A 16,774-nucleotide genomic window follows, 5' to 3' on the forward strand; every position below is an offset into this window, starting at 1 on the left:
GGAAGGAATCTCTTACTAGATTTTCAAAATGCAACAGCAAACAGCTGACATGAAAAGGTTCAGTGTCAGTCCTGATTACACACCGAATTTACAGCTGAAAAAGTTGAGATTAATCGCAAGCTACAACAAACAAATGAAAACTGATCTTTGATTAGTACAGGAGAAATTAAAATATTAAGTAATTAGTTCAAAGCAATATAGTACCTATTCAGAAAGGGTTTACAAATCCAATTTATGTTTTATAAATGTGAAAATTTCAGACACACAGCAGTCACTGTGCAGAGCTGGCAGGGCAGCACTGTCAGAGCAGCCTGTTAAAAAGAGCTTTTCATGACAGAGAGCCCTGAGGAGTGTTTGAAGAGGAAGTGATCACCGAGACATCAAAACCTATGAACAGTCAAATTAAAAAGGAGGAAGGAATTGTACAATCACACCCTCCTAAAGCCAACAGCACAGGTCCTTTTACTGGAATAGCAGGCAGTGGCTGGAGGCAGCAGCAGGGCAGGACAGTCCTAGGGTAGCAGTCCTGGAGGCCAGAGAGACCTCTGACACAATGAGGGAAGAACATTCCTAATATACAGCAAGCTAAACTACAATTCCCATGGATAGGGATTAACAAGGAAGAAATTCTGACTCCCAAGAGGGTTATCTGAGGCACATTCGAGTAGTCTGAAGTTTGAAATGAGTATTAAAGATAAAACAGCCCTTCTTACTCAAATAAATACCAAGTTTCATGTTACTACTCAGAAAGGAACTGCCAAGTAAAGCCTTCCCTACATATGAACATTCCCAGGATTTCTGGGAACACCCAGCTCAGGAAGCAGAGTGACATTAAGAGCACACTTACCCACAGGTACTGCAGGAACTTCAGCAGCCGGGGACAGTAATAATACTCCATTTTCAGAGCGCCAAGTTAACGCGAAGCCATCCCCGCTCCAGGCAGCCTCCCTGCTCTCCCCGCCTCCAGCACAACTTAAAAGCAGACTGGAGCAATTAAAAGCAACATGAATAATGTACCGTGTGTGTCTGTGGGCCCCACGTCACCGCGGGCTCGGCGCCTTTAACACACTCTGGGGCTACTCAGAAGCAGCCGCTGAGCCACCGGCAGCACGTGACTCACCCACTTATTATCGAGCATCTGAGCGCTCCCAGTGCTCCCATCCCCATAATCCGGAATGGGTTAGGCTAGAATTAGTGACAGGACTTTGGGTTTTGCAGTAAAAAGCCCTTCAGAAGGAAAGAGAATCTCTAAACCCCCTTGGTTTGCAGGGTTGGTTATGAAACGCTCTTAATGCCATCGGGGCCGCTCGCTGACCTTGTTTTTCGGTGATGTACAAGAAAAACCCACACGTGCAAGAAAAGCTCCTGTTTTTATGTTCCTTTAACATAAAAATGTCATTTGTGAACAAGAAGAAACAGACACAACAAAGTGGCTTTTTATACACCCCTGGAATGTTCCCAGCAAATGAAAACTGCCAAAAAAGGAAGAAAACCCAGGCGGGCGAGTTTTAACCACCTCCTCAGGCTGGGTTTACAAAAAGGAAATGGTGGAGTTGATGGACATCAGCTGTGGGTGGTTTGTGAAGAGCAGAAATGGGAACTGTAACACTGCTTTTTTTACCTATGTCCTTTTTTTGATGGGAAAAAGAAAGGTAAGTGCCAGGAGCCCATCACAGAGGGCCCCACTGCCTGTCCCCTCCCAGCACTCATGTCCCAGCTGCCTGTCCCCTCACAGCACTCCTCCAGCTCTCACCTTTCCCTGGGAGGGACAAGGTAGAGGTGACACAAAACAGATTCCAGGATGCTGCAGCCTGCTTTCCTTGAAATTTTGGTACTTTGAGAAAAATACTTCTCATTTTCTAATCACCACCTATAAGATCCTGCAGAGCTGACAAATTATGTTGATTTTCTTCCAGGCTCAGTTGGTTTTTGGGTAGCAACTCACACATGATGGGTTTCAGTACATCCCATTTCCACCTGGGAAGGGGCAAAGCTGCAATATTAGAGGCTATACAGAATGCAAAAAAGAGGTGGTTTGTTTTCAGTGGGCAGGAGACAGACTTGTCATGGGCAGAACTGGAAACAACTGGTGAACTGTGACAGCCAAACTATAAATTCATCTGCATATGTTTATAAAATATTTATCTTCTCTCGCTTGGAGTTAATTTCCAAAATATTTTAAGAGTCAGCTCATGACTTTCTTCAACAAACCCTCCACCACCCACACACACAGTCTTAAATAAATGCCTCTTTCTATGGAGACCAGTAGAGAGATTTTCCTCCCCAAAGGACAAAACCCCTCAAAGTTTAATGTAAAATAAATAAATAATATGAGGAGAGACTTCCAAATAATTCATGCCCACAACAGTTCTAGTAGCAGAGTGCTCTTTTCTAGCTCCCCAAAGCAGCAATTTTGGTTATAACCCACAGCTGCTCTAAAGCTGCTCTGTTTCCAGCTGAAGGTGTCCTCCCAGCACAACCACAGCTACTGTATTTGGAGGATGAGTCCCAGCACACATTCCTCAGGTTTTAGTTCCCAAGACTTCTATCAGCCTTGATGACTCAATCAGGAACTGAGGTTTGTGACTGAACGTCAGAAGGTTAAAGCCCTGTGTCAGCTGTGATGGGATCACTGCAGTTCAGGATATTCAATACTTGTTAACACCTCCTGAAATCCCAGGGCTTGTCCCTGACACTCTGCAGGGACAGAGCCTTCCTGGGCACCTCTGAGTGAGGAACAGCCCCATGTCCAACCACAGCTAAAAACCAGAGAGGGTTTGGATGCTGCAGGTGGTCACATCTATCCCTCCACCTGCATTCCAGCTCTAAAAGAAAAGACCTCCACAACAGCCTGGGGCTTCAAGCTGTGCAGGTGAGCTCTGCCTGCTACAGGGTCTGAGATGTGGAGTTGATTCAGTGAGATAAAACTCCCACTCTGTTTAGAGCAAACATGAAAACAACTTCATTTTTATATCTACACTGTGCTGCAGAAGGGCTAAAACGCAGAGAGACAAGTACCACCCATAGTGAAACCACAGATGATGACATGATGTAAGCCTAGCAGCGATACAGGAATTTTTGTAAAAGCATTACTCTGTTTTTTAACTCAAAGCAGCTAAGAAACGCAATTTAGATGAGTGTTAAATCTCAAGAGTATCATCCTTTGCAATTTGAAACACCAATCCCATATTGTCAAATATATTGCAATGGTTTGATTTCAAAGCTGTCCTTTGTAATGTTTTGAAAAACAACCTAATTACAGTAGAATCCCTGGAATATCATCATAAAGAAGTTACTTCTCCAGAGGTAAAATGATACTACTGCTCCTTGCTTCCATACGAAACCATGTTCATCCATAAGAACCTTGTTCATTAGCTGTCCTGGCAAATGTCATTCAAGCAGTTGTTTGTTATCATAAATACAGCAATTATGGGGCATAATGGGGAATAATGCAACAAATGGATATCCATGTAAACTGGATTTGTCAAATACCAAAGAATATCATTATCAGCTCATCACACTGCTTCAGTGGCGAATGTGAATCAAAGTGAATCATTCATTCTACAGTAACACTTGTCACTTTGAGCTCTCAGTCTTACTTGAACAAATATCAATATCCTGAGTGACCAAGAATATGCAGTGCAGAATACTTTTTGTTACTATGCCACAAGAAAAATAACTTCCCAGCTGCACAGACCAGACACCACTCAAACCAAACAGCAGCACTATGCCACGTTTCCATCTAATCCTCCTTTACAAGTGCACCAGAGGAAACAGAGATCGTGTTCAAATTCCAAGGAAATACGTGATTTAACTGTGACTCTGCCGTGGCTCATTCCTGACCCCTCGTGTTCTCTCACTTCCCATGCACTGCGATGTGTCTCTCCACCAGAGGGGAGTGTTGGAACGTGCTGCTGAAACAGCGACTCCACGCCCAAAGTCTGTATTTTCTCCAAACGCAAGGAAGGCATAACCTTTGTGCACAAGAAATGGTTTGGTTTTACATAATCTGCTGTGATATCTGTGTGGGGCTTAGGAAGACACGAGTGTGGTGAGTTTTCCACCTCCCAAACGCCGGTAAAAGCCCCTTCCATGCACCTTCTCGCTACACTTCACACGCAGGAGGACCAAGCTCACCTTTGGCTCCCAGGGCACTGCACACCAAACACACCCTGTGGGGCTTTCCAAAGCAACGCAGAGGAGTAAAGCACTCAGATCCTACTGAATTCCAGGGGATGCCACACAGGGAAGAATTTTCTATTTTCCTGGGGCTGAGTCTTCCTTTCCCACCTTCCTTTCCTGTCTCAGGCTACATTTGGTGAAGTTAAAGGATTATTCTGAGTAACCTCCCAATTAACAACCAAGTTGGAGAATAACAGTCATATTTATTCCAGTACAGCACCTGAACAGTTCAGTTATCCCAGCACTCCTTCTGACAGCACTTCTCTCCCACATATCCTACCTTGCCAACGACACCTTTACACATTTGCACCATAAGCTGATGGCATGTAACAACTTCTAGGGATTAAATGATAACTGCCAATTCTGTAAATAACCCAAACTCCTCCTGAGATGAAGCCCACGCTAAGAATGGAAAAGAGAAGGGGTCATCAGCCTTTGCATACTTTCCATGAAGTTTTAAGACTAGAACTGAAGAACAAAATGAGCCTGTTTCCAAAACCCCTATTAGGAGAGTTTTTTATAAAATCCTGATAGGTTTGGGTGTTTGCTTTTTCTCTACTAGAAAAGAGAACTCGATCCCTCTCCTTTTTTATCTTTTCATGTGCTCTCTGGTAAAGGGCTGCAAACAGAGTGAGTAATGACAGAATAGGGCCTCTGCAGAGGGCAGTGCAGCTCCTCACCACACAATATGCTGCCAGAGAGAGAGGACAGGGGAGGGTTGACCTTGGTACAGTCAGAGTGGCAACATCCTTCAGTCTCCCCTTTTCAAGTCCTTTATTTCCCTCATAAAATGTTGGTATTTCATTTTTTATGTAGCTTTTGGAACATCCAGACCTTTGTTTTGTTATTTCAGGACAACAGCTGGATGGAGGGTGCTATCTTCCAACACAGATTTATCTTTGGGCTAAAGTCAGGACATCCTTCTGAAACTGAGAGTATCAGCCAACAACGTAAGTGGGAATTCACCCCAAAAGTATGTGTATTAGAGACACATCAGACTACCCAAAATGTCAGCTGTGATCCTTCACAGAAACACTTCTCTGTGTGTTGCCTGCAGAAAGAAAATTAAACTCCTCCATTTCTCAGGCTCTGACACGGTTCTGTTTGTCTGCACAATTTTCCAGAAATAAAAATCTGAAATCAAGTCATTTTCAATATCTGAGAAACCAACAAAAAAAGCATAATGCTCTAGAGAGTTCTTAAGAGTTCAGGGTGAAAATTCCTCACTTAGGAAGCAAAATGAACAAGCTACATGGCTGATGTTTTGTGTGTGAAGGGTTGGCAGGGAGCAGTGGGATCCCAGGGAGGACCATCCTCTTGCCACTTCAACTCCCCAGCAAGTGCATCTCTGCTAGGCACACACACTTTCTGTCACAGGCCTTTGCAAGAAGGAAAACAGCTGCATCTCCCTCATCCCTCCCAAAAACCTCCTCCAAGATCACCTACCGTCCCGAAATCCACTCTTCTCTCCTTATAGAAACTGTGGCGGCTCCTCTGAGCAGACACTGAGGAAAAGTCTGTTCCCTCTGTTTTGTCTGAACTCTGCTTGGTCCATTCTTTCCTAGAAGCCTGTAAAATGCAGTTGTGAATGCTGTTAAATATATAGCCATGAACATCCTATGCTTTAACCATAGAATCATTAAGGTTGGAAAAGCTCATCATGTCCAACCTTTGGATTGCATTCACATGTCACTGTGATAAGGGAATCTCTTGCCTCTCACCAAAGTCACTATCAGCAGTGGAGTTCCACAGACAAAATATTTGCTTCATTCAGAAAAAGACAAAAAAAACAAAAACAAAGGGAGGTCCAAAAAGATCACTGCTGATAACTTATAAAATAAATGAAATAACTTCTTTTCAAGTAAATATAAAATTGGAGAGTTAACAATTTAACATCCCAGGTTCATAGCATTAATAATATAATAAACACATGTTTTAAAGCTTTTTTAAGCTTTCCATGGAAACATCAATAAATATTTATAGACTTACACCAAAAATCTGGTCATTTAATACAACACACATTGCTCAAGAAAACAGAACCCAAAAGGAAATGAACTCTAGTGAAAAGTATGAACCTGCTCCCTTGCTGCAGAGTCACAGCTGGTGCTGAAAAGTGGTACGAGACACAAGAAAGGCTTTAATAAATAAAGTTCAGTTTCAGTTACAGGAAACACTTCGATACCATTTGGAAATACCTTTTTGTCTTCATGGAAGAACAGTTCTGACGGAGCTGACACCTTGTGTTTCCACCCATGATCCACACTTTCCAGGGGGAAGCTCTGCCTGGACTGATGTAGATCCTTCCTTCCCCTCACTTCCTGCATCAGTGGCAGACTGTCTCTTCCTTGGTGGCATTTTTCTGAGTAGGATCGTCTCAAATCCGGGGGTGCCGTTCCAAAACCAGACGTGTAGCTCCTCCAATCAGTTCTAATCTTCACGCTGGAAGAGTCGCCCTCACACGTCGCCTTATTTGCGTTGTCTTTGCTCCTCACTGTGGAGCTCCTCACTACGTTTTTGCTCCAGTCACCCTCTGGAGACACCTCCAGGAACTGTTCTTTTGTCACCAACCTCTTCTGTAAAAGCCCATCATCTGCCTTTATGGACAACTTGGAAGCAAAACTGGCTTCCAGCCTCTGGTCTGTCCCCACTACGTTTACAGGCTGTACCTTCTCAATTACGAATTTTGGACTCTGATTCCTGGAGGTTAAATTCACTTCCTCGTCCTCATCAACGATGAAAGTTTTCTTCCTACTGAATTCCACAGGTGAATTTACAAACTTCTCTGAGAAGAAGATGCTGGGGTTTCCCCAGTAAGGAGGGCTGAACTTTCTGTCTTTGGACTTCGGCTTATCAAAGTCAGGGCTACGTAATTCCAGTTTCTCTTTGCTCTTTTCATTTAGAATTAGTTTCTCTGGCCTGTGCTGCTCTTCTACACACTCACCTGGTTTGTTATTAACAGAAGAGTGATCTGATCTACTCTTCCACTCGTTCCAGCTGTAGGAAAGACTCATCCTATCAGACACATTTCTTTTGTTCTTTGATTTCTCCCTACTCAATGAGCTGAGATCTTCAGAGAGCTTATCTTGAACTTTACTGGCCTTGGCTGACTCTTCTTTATATTCTGCCATAAGTGCATCAATATCGAGAATTTGGGATCTGTAACTATCCTCAGCCCTCCTGACAGGTAAATCAGGATTATTTTCACTCCTTTTCTGGGGGCCTGGTTCAGTGTCTTTACGTACCTGTGCTGAACATGGGGGTTCGTGGGAAGAGGAGACTTTCCTTCTGCTACTTTTGAGATCAATTTGAACTGTGTTTTCCAGGTTCTGTTTTAACAGGAAAGCATCAACATCTATAATTTTCTCTTTAGAATGATCCAGACCTTTTTCATGATGCTGTTGGTTATCCTTCCGAGACATATGAAAATTGCCAAATGCAACGTTTTTTGATAAAACAGCATCTTTATTGTCTTCCTTGACCCAATCCTTGCTAATATGTACTTCCCGGGTGTCCTCTCTACAAGTTGTACTCATCACATTTTTATTTGGTTGCTGCAATACAGGTTTGGACCTTCCTGGAAAAACAGGGTCCAGATTAATTGCTGCTCCCCCACTTGAACTGGAAACTGTATTAATTTCACTTGCACTGGGAGCACCAACAAAGCTTTTCTCTTTTTTGATACCAGGAATCTGATAAGTCACTGCAAAAAAAGTTGCCTTTGGCTCGAAGACAGAACTCTGATGTTTCAAGTAATCATCAGAACTGCCAAGAACAGCCTGGTTTGCCTCACTCCCTTCCAGCCCTTCTTTGATATTTTTGTTTCTCTTTTTAAGTGAATCCTCATCCAACTGCAATAAATCTGTCCGACTCAGCCTCTTGATATTTTCAGGAGTGAGCCGCACAACTTCTTCTGCCTTGGCCGACTCCTGAGGCAAGGTCCTCCTCCTCCACCTTTCAGAAATCTTTAAATCAGAAACACTACTTCTGCTTCTCCTGACTTTCTCTTCTGCATCTGTTACTCTGAGTTTTTCACTGTTTTCAGGAGCTGCACTAGCCAAGCTGAAGTCTCGCTCTTTGAAATTAAAGTCCAGACTTTTCCTTAACCCAAAGGCCCCGGATTCCTCTTTATTTATGGTTTGTACTTGTGCATTAGGATGGTGGCTAGTGGAAGGTTTAAAAAATTGTCCACCTGAAAGCCCTGAGGAAGAATGGGCCCCGTGTTTACTCACACTTGTTGAAACAACTTCACGATCCAGGTTAGTTCTGAATTCATAAATGTCTGTCCCACCTGCCCGAAAACTCCTTTTCTCAGAAGAGCATTTCACCACATTAGACTTCTCTGGTTTATCTATGGAAGAGACTTCACTCTTATCACTTCTAATTTCAGAATGCAGCTTGTTTACTTTCTCATTAATTCCCAAAACTTTACTTTTGTTTGTGGAATAAGGTATTTTCTCAGTTACTATTAACAGTGAATCAGGTTCTGTTTTATCAGAGTCCTTTTTCTGTTCAGGTAAAGTGCATTCACTGGAGAGAAAATCATTAGGTTCTCTCAACACAGCTTTGCTTGTAAGAACTTTTACCTCTCTAGCTTCTGAAACAACAGTATCTTCTTTCAAGTAGAGAGTGTGACTACTTGCCCTCACTGACTGCCCTGTGTGTCCAACATCCTCATCAGTTTTATTCTCTTTCACAGATGATTTTCTAGCTCTGAGTGTCATGGCCTTTTTCTCAGGAGCCATTGTGATGGCTTCACTAAGAGCCCTTTCCCCACACGTCTGAAAGACTTCATACCTGGGCTCTATTCGTTGGTAAATTACAGACTCTTCTGCATTTTTAGCAGTGGGTTTTTCACTTTTCTCAACCAAAGATTTTTCTAAGAGAATCATTTTCTTGTCTTCACTTGAACAAGCTGGTTTGCCACTTTTCTCTACATCTGCTGTGTGTTTGGATGAATCAGATGGCTTGTAATGCTCCTTCTTTGCAGTGGTAGTTTCCTCCCCTTCCCCCATCCACGATCGTCTGCTGGGCCCCAAAACCACCACGTCTTGCTTTGCCTCAGGCTCCTGGTTCCTTTTCAGAGCAGCATCAGCCCCAGAGTGCTCAACAGCAACGCTGTGTCTCTGCACATTGTGCTCAAACATGGTGGCTCGGACAGTTTTAATGAAGGGCTTTTCCAGAAGTGCTGGGTTTAATTTTTTTTCAAAACTGCTTGTGAACAAGACAGAACTTTCACTTTGCTGAGAGAAATGCTGAGCATCCCCAAGGAAGCTTCCTTTCCTCTCTAGCTGATCAGGTGTATTGGTTATCTTTGAAATGTGCCGGGATTTCCAAGGCCTCCCAGGAACATGTGCTTCTGTGAAATCTGTGCCTTGTGCAACCTTCAGCTCCTTACTCTGGAATGAGAAAATCCAACAGTTAAGAGAGTTTATTCAAAGATGTGCAATAAAGTTTATTGTAAAACTTACTTGCACCTAGTCTGTGCAACACAGGGAATCAAAGAATACTGGAGGTCTTAAAAGAGTTCAATGTCCTTTTCAAGTTTTAAATTTAAAACTTGGAGTTGACTCCAGATTCTCTTAAAAAAAGCTGAAGAATGTCAGAAAATTAACACTGAAGACATTTATAAAGATTTCTAAGTCTGACCTATATTATTCTAGGAATTCAGGGGAATTTTTTTAGTCCTACTTTCTTGTCTTCCATTAATGAAAGATTTCCTTTTAAAAAAAAAATTGCTCTTCTTGAAAATAACACTAAGCTACAGAAACTTTGCACCTGTAGCTCATAGTTTCCTTACCATATATTCTATCTTAGACAGGAAAAAAGCACAGTCACGAGAACTCACAACAAAACAATCTTAAACTACTTTAAATCTCCTCTGCTAAGAAGTGTCAGCAGAGAAGTTCTGTTTTGAAACACCGAGGTGTTGCTTAGAAACAAAGAGAGCCTAAAGCTTCCACAGCAAATCATCACTTTCCCTGGAACACTCTATTGTCTAAACTGCTCAAGTTGTTGTTGTTGTTGAGGAGACTGACACGCAAGGTCCAGGCCGTGATTAATCAGGAGCTGTGACTTGGATGTAGGAATGCCCAATCCTAATGCTCTGCTTGGAGAAAATAAAGAAAAATCACAGCACAAACCCACCACAGCCACAGGTGATTCACTGCGTGGTTTCACGTGTTAGAATTCTTTAAGAATAGTACATAAAATCCTTCTCCCTCCATACCAATCATACATTTAGCAGTGTGCACAATGAACTTTACCAGCTCAACAAACATGATGCTCCTGTACTTTATTGGTGTGTCCTAAAGACAGACTCACATCAGTAAACCCACTGGGACTGTGTCAGCAATAAAACTCTCAATACCCATTTAAAAGTCACACAGAACAGGACAGCACTCACTGCCCTCCCAGTGCAATCCCAGCTGGAGCCCAGTCGCTGTGCCACTTCCTTACTTTTGGATTTTCCTGCATTTCATGGATAGGGTCAGTTCTGGCTTCAGCAGGTTTCTCAGGCTTTGCTTCACTGCTCGATGTTGGACTTGAAAACCTAAAGCAAAAAACAGGTATTACTTCTTTAGTCCAGTTACTCAGTGAGCAGCTTCACTGCTCACCAAAGCAGACTGGTAGAAATTCTCCAACAAATTTAATTTCTTAAAGGAGAAACATCACTGTTTCATAAAAAGTTACTGTATTTGCTGGTTTAATTGTATCTAGACCAAAGGATTGTTGCTTCCCAAAAAGCTGTTAGTTATGCAGCCTATGTTATAGTAGAAAATTCAGAGATACATAATGAACTATAGCACCTCTTGCTGACAAGGTGGTGATCAGTCAAGGGTTGGATTTGATAATCTTGGAGGTCTTTTCCAACCTCAGTGATTCTGTGAAAAGAGATGTTAATCTCATGCCTCAGTTAAATTTATTTATTTTGATCCCAACAGTGAAATCAGGCTCCTGCCTGCCTGAAATCCTGACTCCCCATACCAATGTCAGGAGGACCATTCTTTTGCCTTCTTCCCAGTCCATGAGCTGGCAGTCCACAGGCTCACCTCAAGATTGTAAAATACAGGAAATGTTAATCATGGATCTACAGTTACAGCTGCATGCAAAGGCCACAGTATCAGCAGATTTATTTATTTCTTTTAGTAGTCAGAGCATACTTCATTAATTTTTCTCTCTTTTCGGGTACGAAAAGGCAGGAAAGGGGCTCAAGAATAACAGCAGAAAGAACTACATTCAGTGGAAGCCAAATGATCAGTTATTTTACTGGACTTGAGAGAGCAAGTTTTACCGAACGACACGAAGTTAAGAGGATTAAACAGAACTTCTCTGCAACTTACAGCTTTGTGAGGTCCGCGGAGAGCGGCCGTGACTGCGGTGACCTGCGCGGGTTCCCCGCCTTAACGTCAGTGTTTTCTGCTGTCAGCTCCTTGATTCTCTGCTGGATGGTCACACACCTGTTCTCCTTCTCAGCACTCGCTGGGAGAAGCTCCGTATCCACTGCAGGACTGGGATTTTCTGAAGTAAACAAACTGATGTGTTTTTTGACACTTCCTCTTAAGATATTATTCTCTTTTTCCGAGGAAGCTGCAGGGCTTTCACAGCCTAGAAACGTGTATGTTTCCTTCTGATCTGCCCTTTTCACCCCCTTATTAGTTTTGCTTTCGCTGGTTGTTTCAGGGCTCCTTTCAGAACTGTGCAAGTTAGTAGTTGTTTCTGGGTTTGTCTCAATTTGTTCACTTTTAGATTTAAGTTTTGTTTCCCACATGTATTTCCCATTGTTTAGAATGCCAACGTCCTGACTACTGCATTTCAAATTTGTTTTAGAAGAACTGCTTTTATTAAATTCAGTTTCTTCCGATTTTGGCCCCATTTCAGACTGATCATGACAACCCACATCAGTAAAAGTAATTATGGATACGTTTTCCTTGCTTTCATGGGATGAACAAGTCTTCTTGCAAGAAGAAAGATCTTTATGTTCAAACTTGGCTGTCAGGTCCATGGACAAAGGCCTTGGTTTTCTAACCCCAGATTTCTCCGGGGGAGATTTTTCCTCAGAAGCTTCCGCAGTGTGATGCTTTTGATCTCGTAAGGATTCCAGAAAAATAGCAGACACTGGTCTATGTTTTGCCCTTTGCTGGACATCAATAGACAAATCAACTTTATTGTTGAGATTATTTGCATCATCGCTGTTTTTCTCCCCTGGGTGAACTTCACGGGCATCTTTTTTTTCCCCAGTTTTGAGGGAGTTCCAAGAGACAGGTCTGAGACTGGAGGAAAACGACATCTGCCTATGGATAGATCCTTCAGGGTTCCTGGATGCCTCGGATGGTTTCTCCAGCTTCACACTGCACTGAAGGTCCTTTGTCTGCAGAGCAGCAAATCCTCTGCGGTCCTGAGCCCTCTTCTCCTGGGCCAGGCTGACCTTGGCCTGCTCTGGCCCCGCTGGCTCAAACAGAATGACCGTGTTGGCACTGGGCCCAGTGTAGAAAGTCATGTTTGTGACCACGTCACTGTCAGCCTGATTTTCAGTTTCAATCACCTTCTGATCTACTAACGGAGGAACATTCCCACTGAACACCTTCACAGACGACGTCTCCTCAGTGGCCTTTCTGATCCGACTGCTGGATCTGAAAGCTGGGACAGGGGGTTTAACATTTCCAAAAGCCTCTGGAGGCTTCTCTTTAGAAAAGGGCTTTGGGAAAAGTCTCGGCCTCGATCCCAGCGACGGCATCGTTGCGGATCTCAAGGAACTCCCAAACTTCTTGTTCTCTTCGAGAGTCAGGGATGCAGAAGCCTCCTTGGCCTTGTTGCTCGCGTCCGAAAGCACGCTGACATACACACGCTGCGCCTTGTCCTCGCTCCGGAGCTCAGTCAGGTCAGGGACCGCCGTCAAAGACGCCAAAGGAGAACTTATTTCTACTCTCGTTGCCATAGCTGGGATTACACATCCAACAGAACTGAAAAACTCCAACAAGGAAAAAGAATCTGCAAAAAAAAAAAAAAGGAAAAATGCAAGTATTGATGCAGAGTCAGCATGAAGATCAAATATCATCATTCTCATTTAAATTCAAGAGGAAGCAAACTCATATCAAGGTGCCTTTCAGAGATGCTGTTTCTAGAGTGTATCACGCTGAAAGACATAGTGTTCCTTTTCCTTTAAAAAACAGCAAGAAACACCATTATTCACTGATTTGGCCCAACAACCAAATGCATCACAAATCCTGCAAGAGCCTCTGCACAGCACTGAGTCCCATTGGTGGAGTACATTTTAAATGCCGAGACACTTAGAAATGAATGAATTCATTTATTTTTTTGAAGCAGAGGTCTCAAAAGAACTTGTGGACTCCCCATCCCTGAAAGTGTTTAAGGACATGTTGGATGGAGCTTTGAGCAACCTGGAAGGTGTCCCTGCTCATGGCAGGATTTGAACAGTATGAGCTTTAAGGTTCCTTCCAGCCCAAATCATTCCAAGATTCCACACTGATGTACAAATGTCAACTCTTCTTTACAACAGAAGCAGCTGGCCAGGTGCATTGAGTGTATACTTTCAAACTGCCAAAAATATCAGGATTAGTGTGACTGAAGGTGTTATTTGTTATCTAATAGCCAAGGCCCAGAACTAAACAATGCAAATAAACATAATCCTACAAATCCCCACTCTCCCACTTACCATAATTTGCATTTGCTGCTGCAACCAACCCATGGAGCCCGAATCCCTTCTCATAGTGACAAGAGTTCTGTCACATTAAGGACAGGAAAGGCAATCACTGCAGAGACACTGCCCAGACCTCACCTGCAAATAAACAGAGTTCAGGGTGTGGCACATACCCAGACCTATACAGGTAATGCCACGGAGACAAAAATCCAGAGCATTTTAAAGAAAAAAAAGCTGGTTCCCAAGCATAAAGTCACCTGATGGAACTGTATAAAGCAGAAAAATGTTTATTTTTCAAACAGTTATTAAAGAACCAACAAGAAAATACCACTAAAATGTGTAACAGAAAGGTGAAGGGACAATAACTCAGGCTGCACAGCAGACATGCTAAATGTGAACACAGTTAAAACCACATTTCAGAGAGACTGCTTGCAAATCCAAGTGCTGTCAATCACTGGTTAAAACAGAGCTCTGCATTACTATAATCTCAATTACTGTAATTTACTTTCTATTGCAAAGCTCCTTTCTGGGACAGCAGTCTGTGAGGTGCTACCTGAGCAGCTGACCTGCAAACGGCTGATTTTCCATCAAAATGGGACTTTTACCATGACAAAGCAATTTTCTCCAATATCTCGCCAGCAAACACAGGAGAAGAGCTTTGGCTCTAATTAAATTCTTACTGCAGAGTTGAGGGAAAACCTGAAGTAATTAGAATTTCAGCTACAAGAAGTAACCTGAATTTTCCTAATGAAAAATATATTTAAATTTGTAGCAGCTGCAGGTGGCTAGGTAAGGTTAGATGATTTTTTTCCTTTAAAAGATGTCATACTCTTCATTTTTAGGAAATTTATGCAGTGTTTTGTAGGCAGGGGCTCAATTTTAGGTTGCTACCCTTTTGTCTCTTTTGGGTAGCCTTTGCAAGGGCACTTTAGGACACTTCTCACCAGCCCTATTTTGGTGTGAATTTACCATATAAATATACTTATTTGTAGATTCTGCATGGAGCTCCCTCTGTGTGATTATTAAAGACCCCAACCAGGATCTTGCCTTCCTGGGTCTGCAGTCTGCAGAAATGGTTATTTCACCTTCAGCTTCCCTTGACCAGACTTAGCCCACACTGGCACTGAAATGCAGGGATTTATTTTTGTCCCTGTTTGTGCTCCCTCTCTCAGGCAGGCAAATGAACTCTGCTCACCTTGCCCGTTCCCTTTCATCTTCCAATCCACTTGGAGTTCTGTCTCAACCACTTATCCCCGATGCCATCCCTGACCTCGCCATTCTGAAATAGCCACTAACCCAAGCAGCTTATCCACATCAATCTGTCCCTTCCACAGTCTCACAGATCTTCATGGAATCTTCCTCCCTCTCCCACTCCTTATTCTAAGAAATGCCACCAAAATCCGATTAAAATGCTCTCGCATTCCAAGGATGCAAAGGTTTGGGAGGTGCTCTGAAGGGAGGGCAGTGCTCACAGGCAATACTGCAAAGGGAAAAATCCAGCTGTAGAAACAGCATCTGTCTTGCAGTACCTGAGAATAAGTTCCCTCCTATCATTCTGTAGTTCATTTTCTTTGGAATAGAAGAAGGGAGCACAGAGCTTCTTAAATGGACTAAAACTTGATCCTCAACGGAACGCGGGGCAGTGAATATACAATGAGAGAACTAATCCTGGCTAACAGTGTGCAACACTTCTCCAGCCAACATTCCTAACCCACAATTTACCCCTTCCTAAGTTTCATCACACTCCAACTTTACAGGACCTCATTTTTCCCGACATAATCTACTGAAGTCAGTTGCCAGGTTTTAAATTCAGATACCCTGTAACAGATACAGGGCCCAAAGCAGACAAGTATTTGAAAAAGAACAAAATATTTGGGGGAAAAAAAAATAATCACTCAACTTTGAAAACTAAAAGGCTCCTGTGATTCAAAAAGTACATTTGATAAAGAGGAATCATATTATCAATGCCACATATAATATACACTGACACATCGTGTCTTGCTTTTGAAGCATCTCAGTTTAGACAAACCTACTTCTCTCTAATAAAATATCTCTAGTTAAGCTGGCAATGTACAAAATTTTGGGCAATTTAAAAAGATCAACCGTACACTTAATTGCAGGAGGATTTCAGATGCTATTAATATTTAGTAATACTACTGTAATCGTACTACTACAGTTGTAAATCCCTCATCGTCAGCTACAACCTGTTGTTCCCTTCCCTGACCTCCTCTGCCCAGGGACAGTGGGCCAAGCTGCCCCTGCTGCCATGTCCTGCTGCCCCTCTGTCCCCTGCTTGTCCCCATCCCGTGTGCCAGAGCCCCCAAACCCCCTTGTCCCAGGTTCTGGGCACTGTTTCTCTTTGTGCTGCCCAAGCTGTGCCCTCGCTCCCCTCAGCTGTGCTGGGGCATGTTCTGTGCACACAAATCAAATTATAAATGGCACTGAAATTCTTTCTGAAATACTTCCTGTTTTAAAAGAAACTCTGGCACATCAAGGCATGGCTCTTCTCTGCTGCTCCTCTTCCTCAGCTTCCAAACACCTGCAACTGGGATTTTTCCTGGGCCAAGCTGAGCCTCCACAGGGTTTTATAGAGATGCATAGTCAAATACTGCTCCAGGCTCCTCCAAGCCTTCAAACCTTAATGCCCTGAGGTGTTGTTTGTATTTTTAATTAAAAGATCTATCATTACAAAGGATATTAACATTCTTAATTAGAAATCAAAATGGATTATTCACTTCACAGGGTTATTTTTGTAAAAAATCACACGGGAAGGGCTTTACTCAAAACACACCCTTGTTGCTGGCACTTGCCCACCCTCCACACACAACTATTATTTACATCACTTCTAATTCCTTTAAGCCTATTAAGGCAACAGCAGAAGCCTGCAGATAATTTTTCCACCGTGAATCACGTGATTATTGGCAACTTCCTTGC

At 42.8% G+C, this 16,774-nt stretch overlaps 2 protein-coding genes across 3 annotated transcripts in view; both read right to left on the reverse strand.

Moving 5' to 3' along the window:
* KIAA1671 (KIAA1671 ortholog) overlaps positions 1 to 10,740 on the reverse strand; it is a 46,206-nt gene extending 35,466 nt beyond the window's left edge. The window contains exons 1-3 of one of the 2 annotated variants that reach the window (XM_018076379.2): positions 10,639 to 10,740; positions 6,378 to 9,578; positions 5,629 to 5,751 (exon numbers count right to left, since the gene is read on the reverse strand). In XM_018076379.2, coding sequence (XP_017931868.2) covers positions 5,629 to 5,751; positions 6,378 to 9,578; positions 10,639 to 10,656 — 3,342 coding nt within the window. In that variant the 5' untranslated portion in view covers positions 10,657 to 10,740. Of the gene's footprint in view, positions 1 to 847; positions 961 to 5,628; positions 5,752 to 6,377; positions 9,579 to 10,638 lie in introns of those variants that run through there. The other variant, XM_008926701.3, reaches the window with a different exon arrangement.
* Positions 10,741 to 11,386: 646 nt separating this feature from the next.
* LOC108640350 (uncharacterized protein KIAA1671-like) lies at positions 11,387 to 13,975 on the reverse strand. The gene is made up of 2 exons (XM_018076383.2): positions 13,856 to 13,975; positions 11,387 to 13,170 (listed from the first exon to the last, which is right to left on the reverse strand). Exon 2 carries the CDS (start codon positions 13,115 to 13,117, stop codon positions 11,519 to 11,521), a length of 1,599 nt encoding a protein of 532 aa, XP_017931872.2. The 5' UTR covers positions 13,118 to 13,170; positions 13,856 to 13,975; the 3' UTR covers positions 11,387 to 11,518.
* Positions 13,976 to 16,774: the final 2,799 nt, after the last annotated feature.

The sequence above is a fragment of the Manacus vitellinus genome, unplaced genomic scaffold, assembly GCF_001715985.3.
Source record: "Manacus vitellinus isolate BGI_N305 unplaced genomic scaffold, ASM171598v3 scaffold_31_pilon, whole genome shotgun sequence".
NCBI classification, from domain to species: domain Eukaryota; kingdom Metazoa; phylum Chordata; class Aves; order Passeriformes; family Pipridae; genus Manacus; species Manacus vitellinus.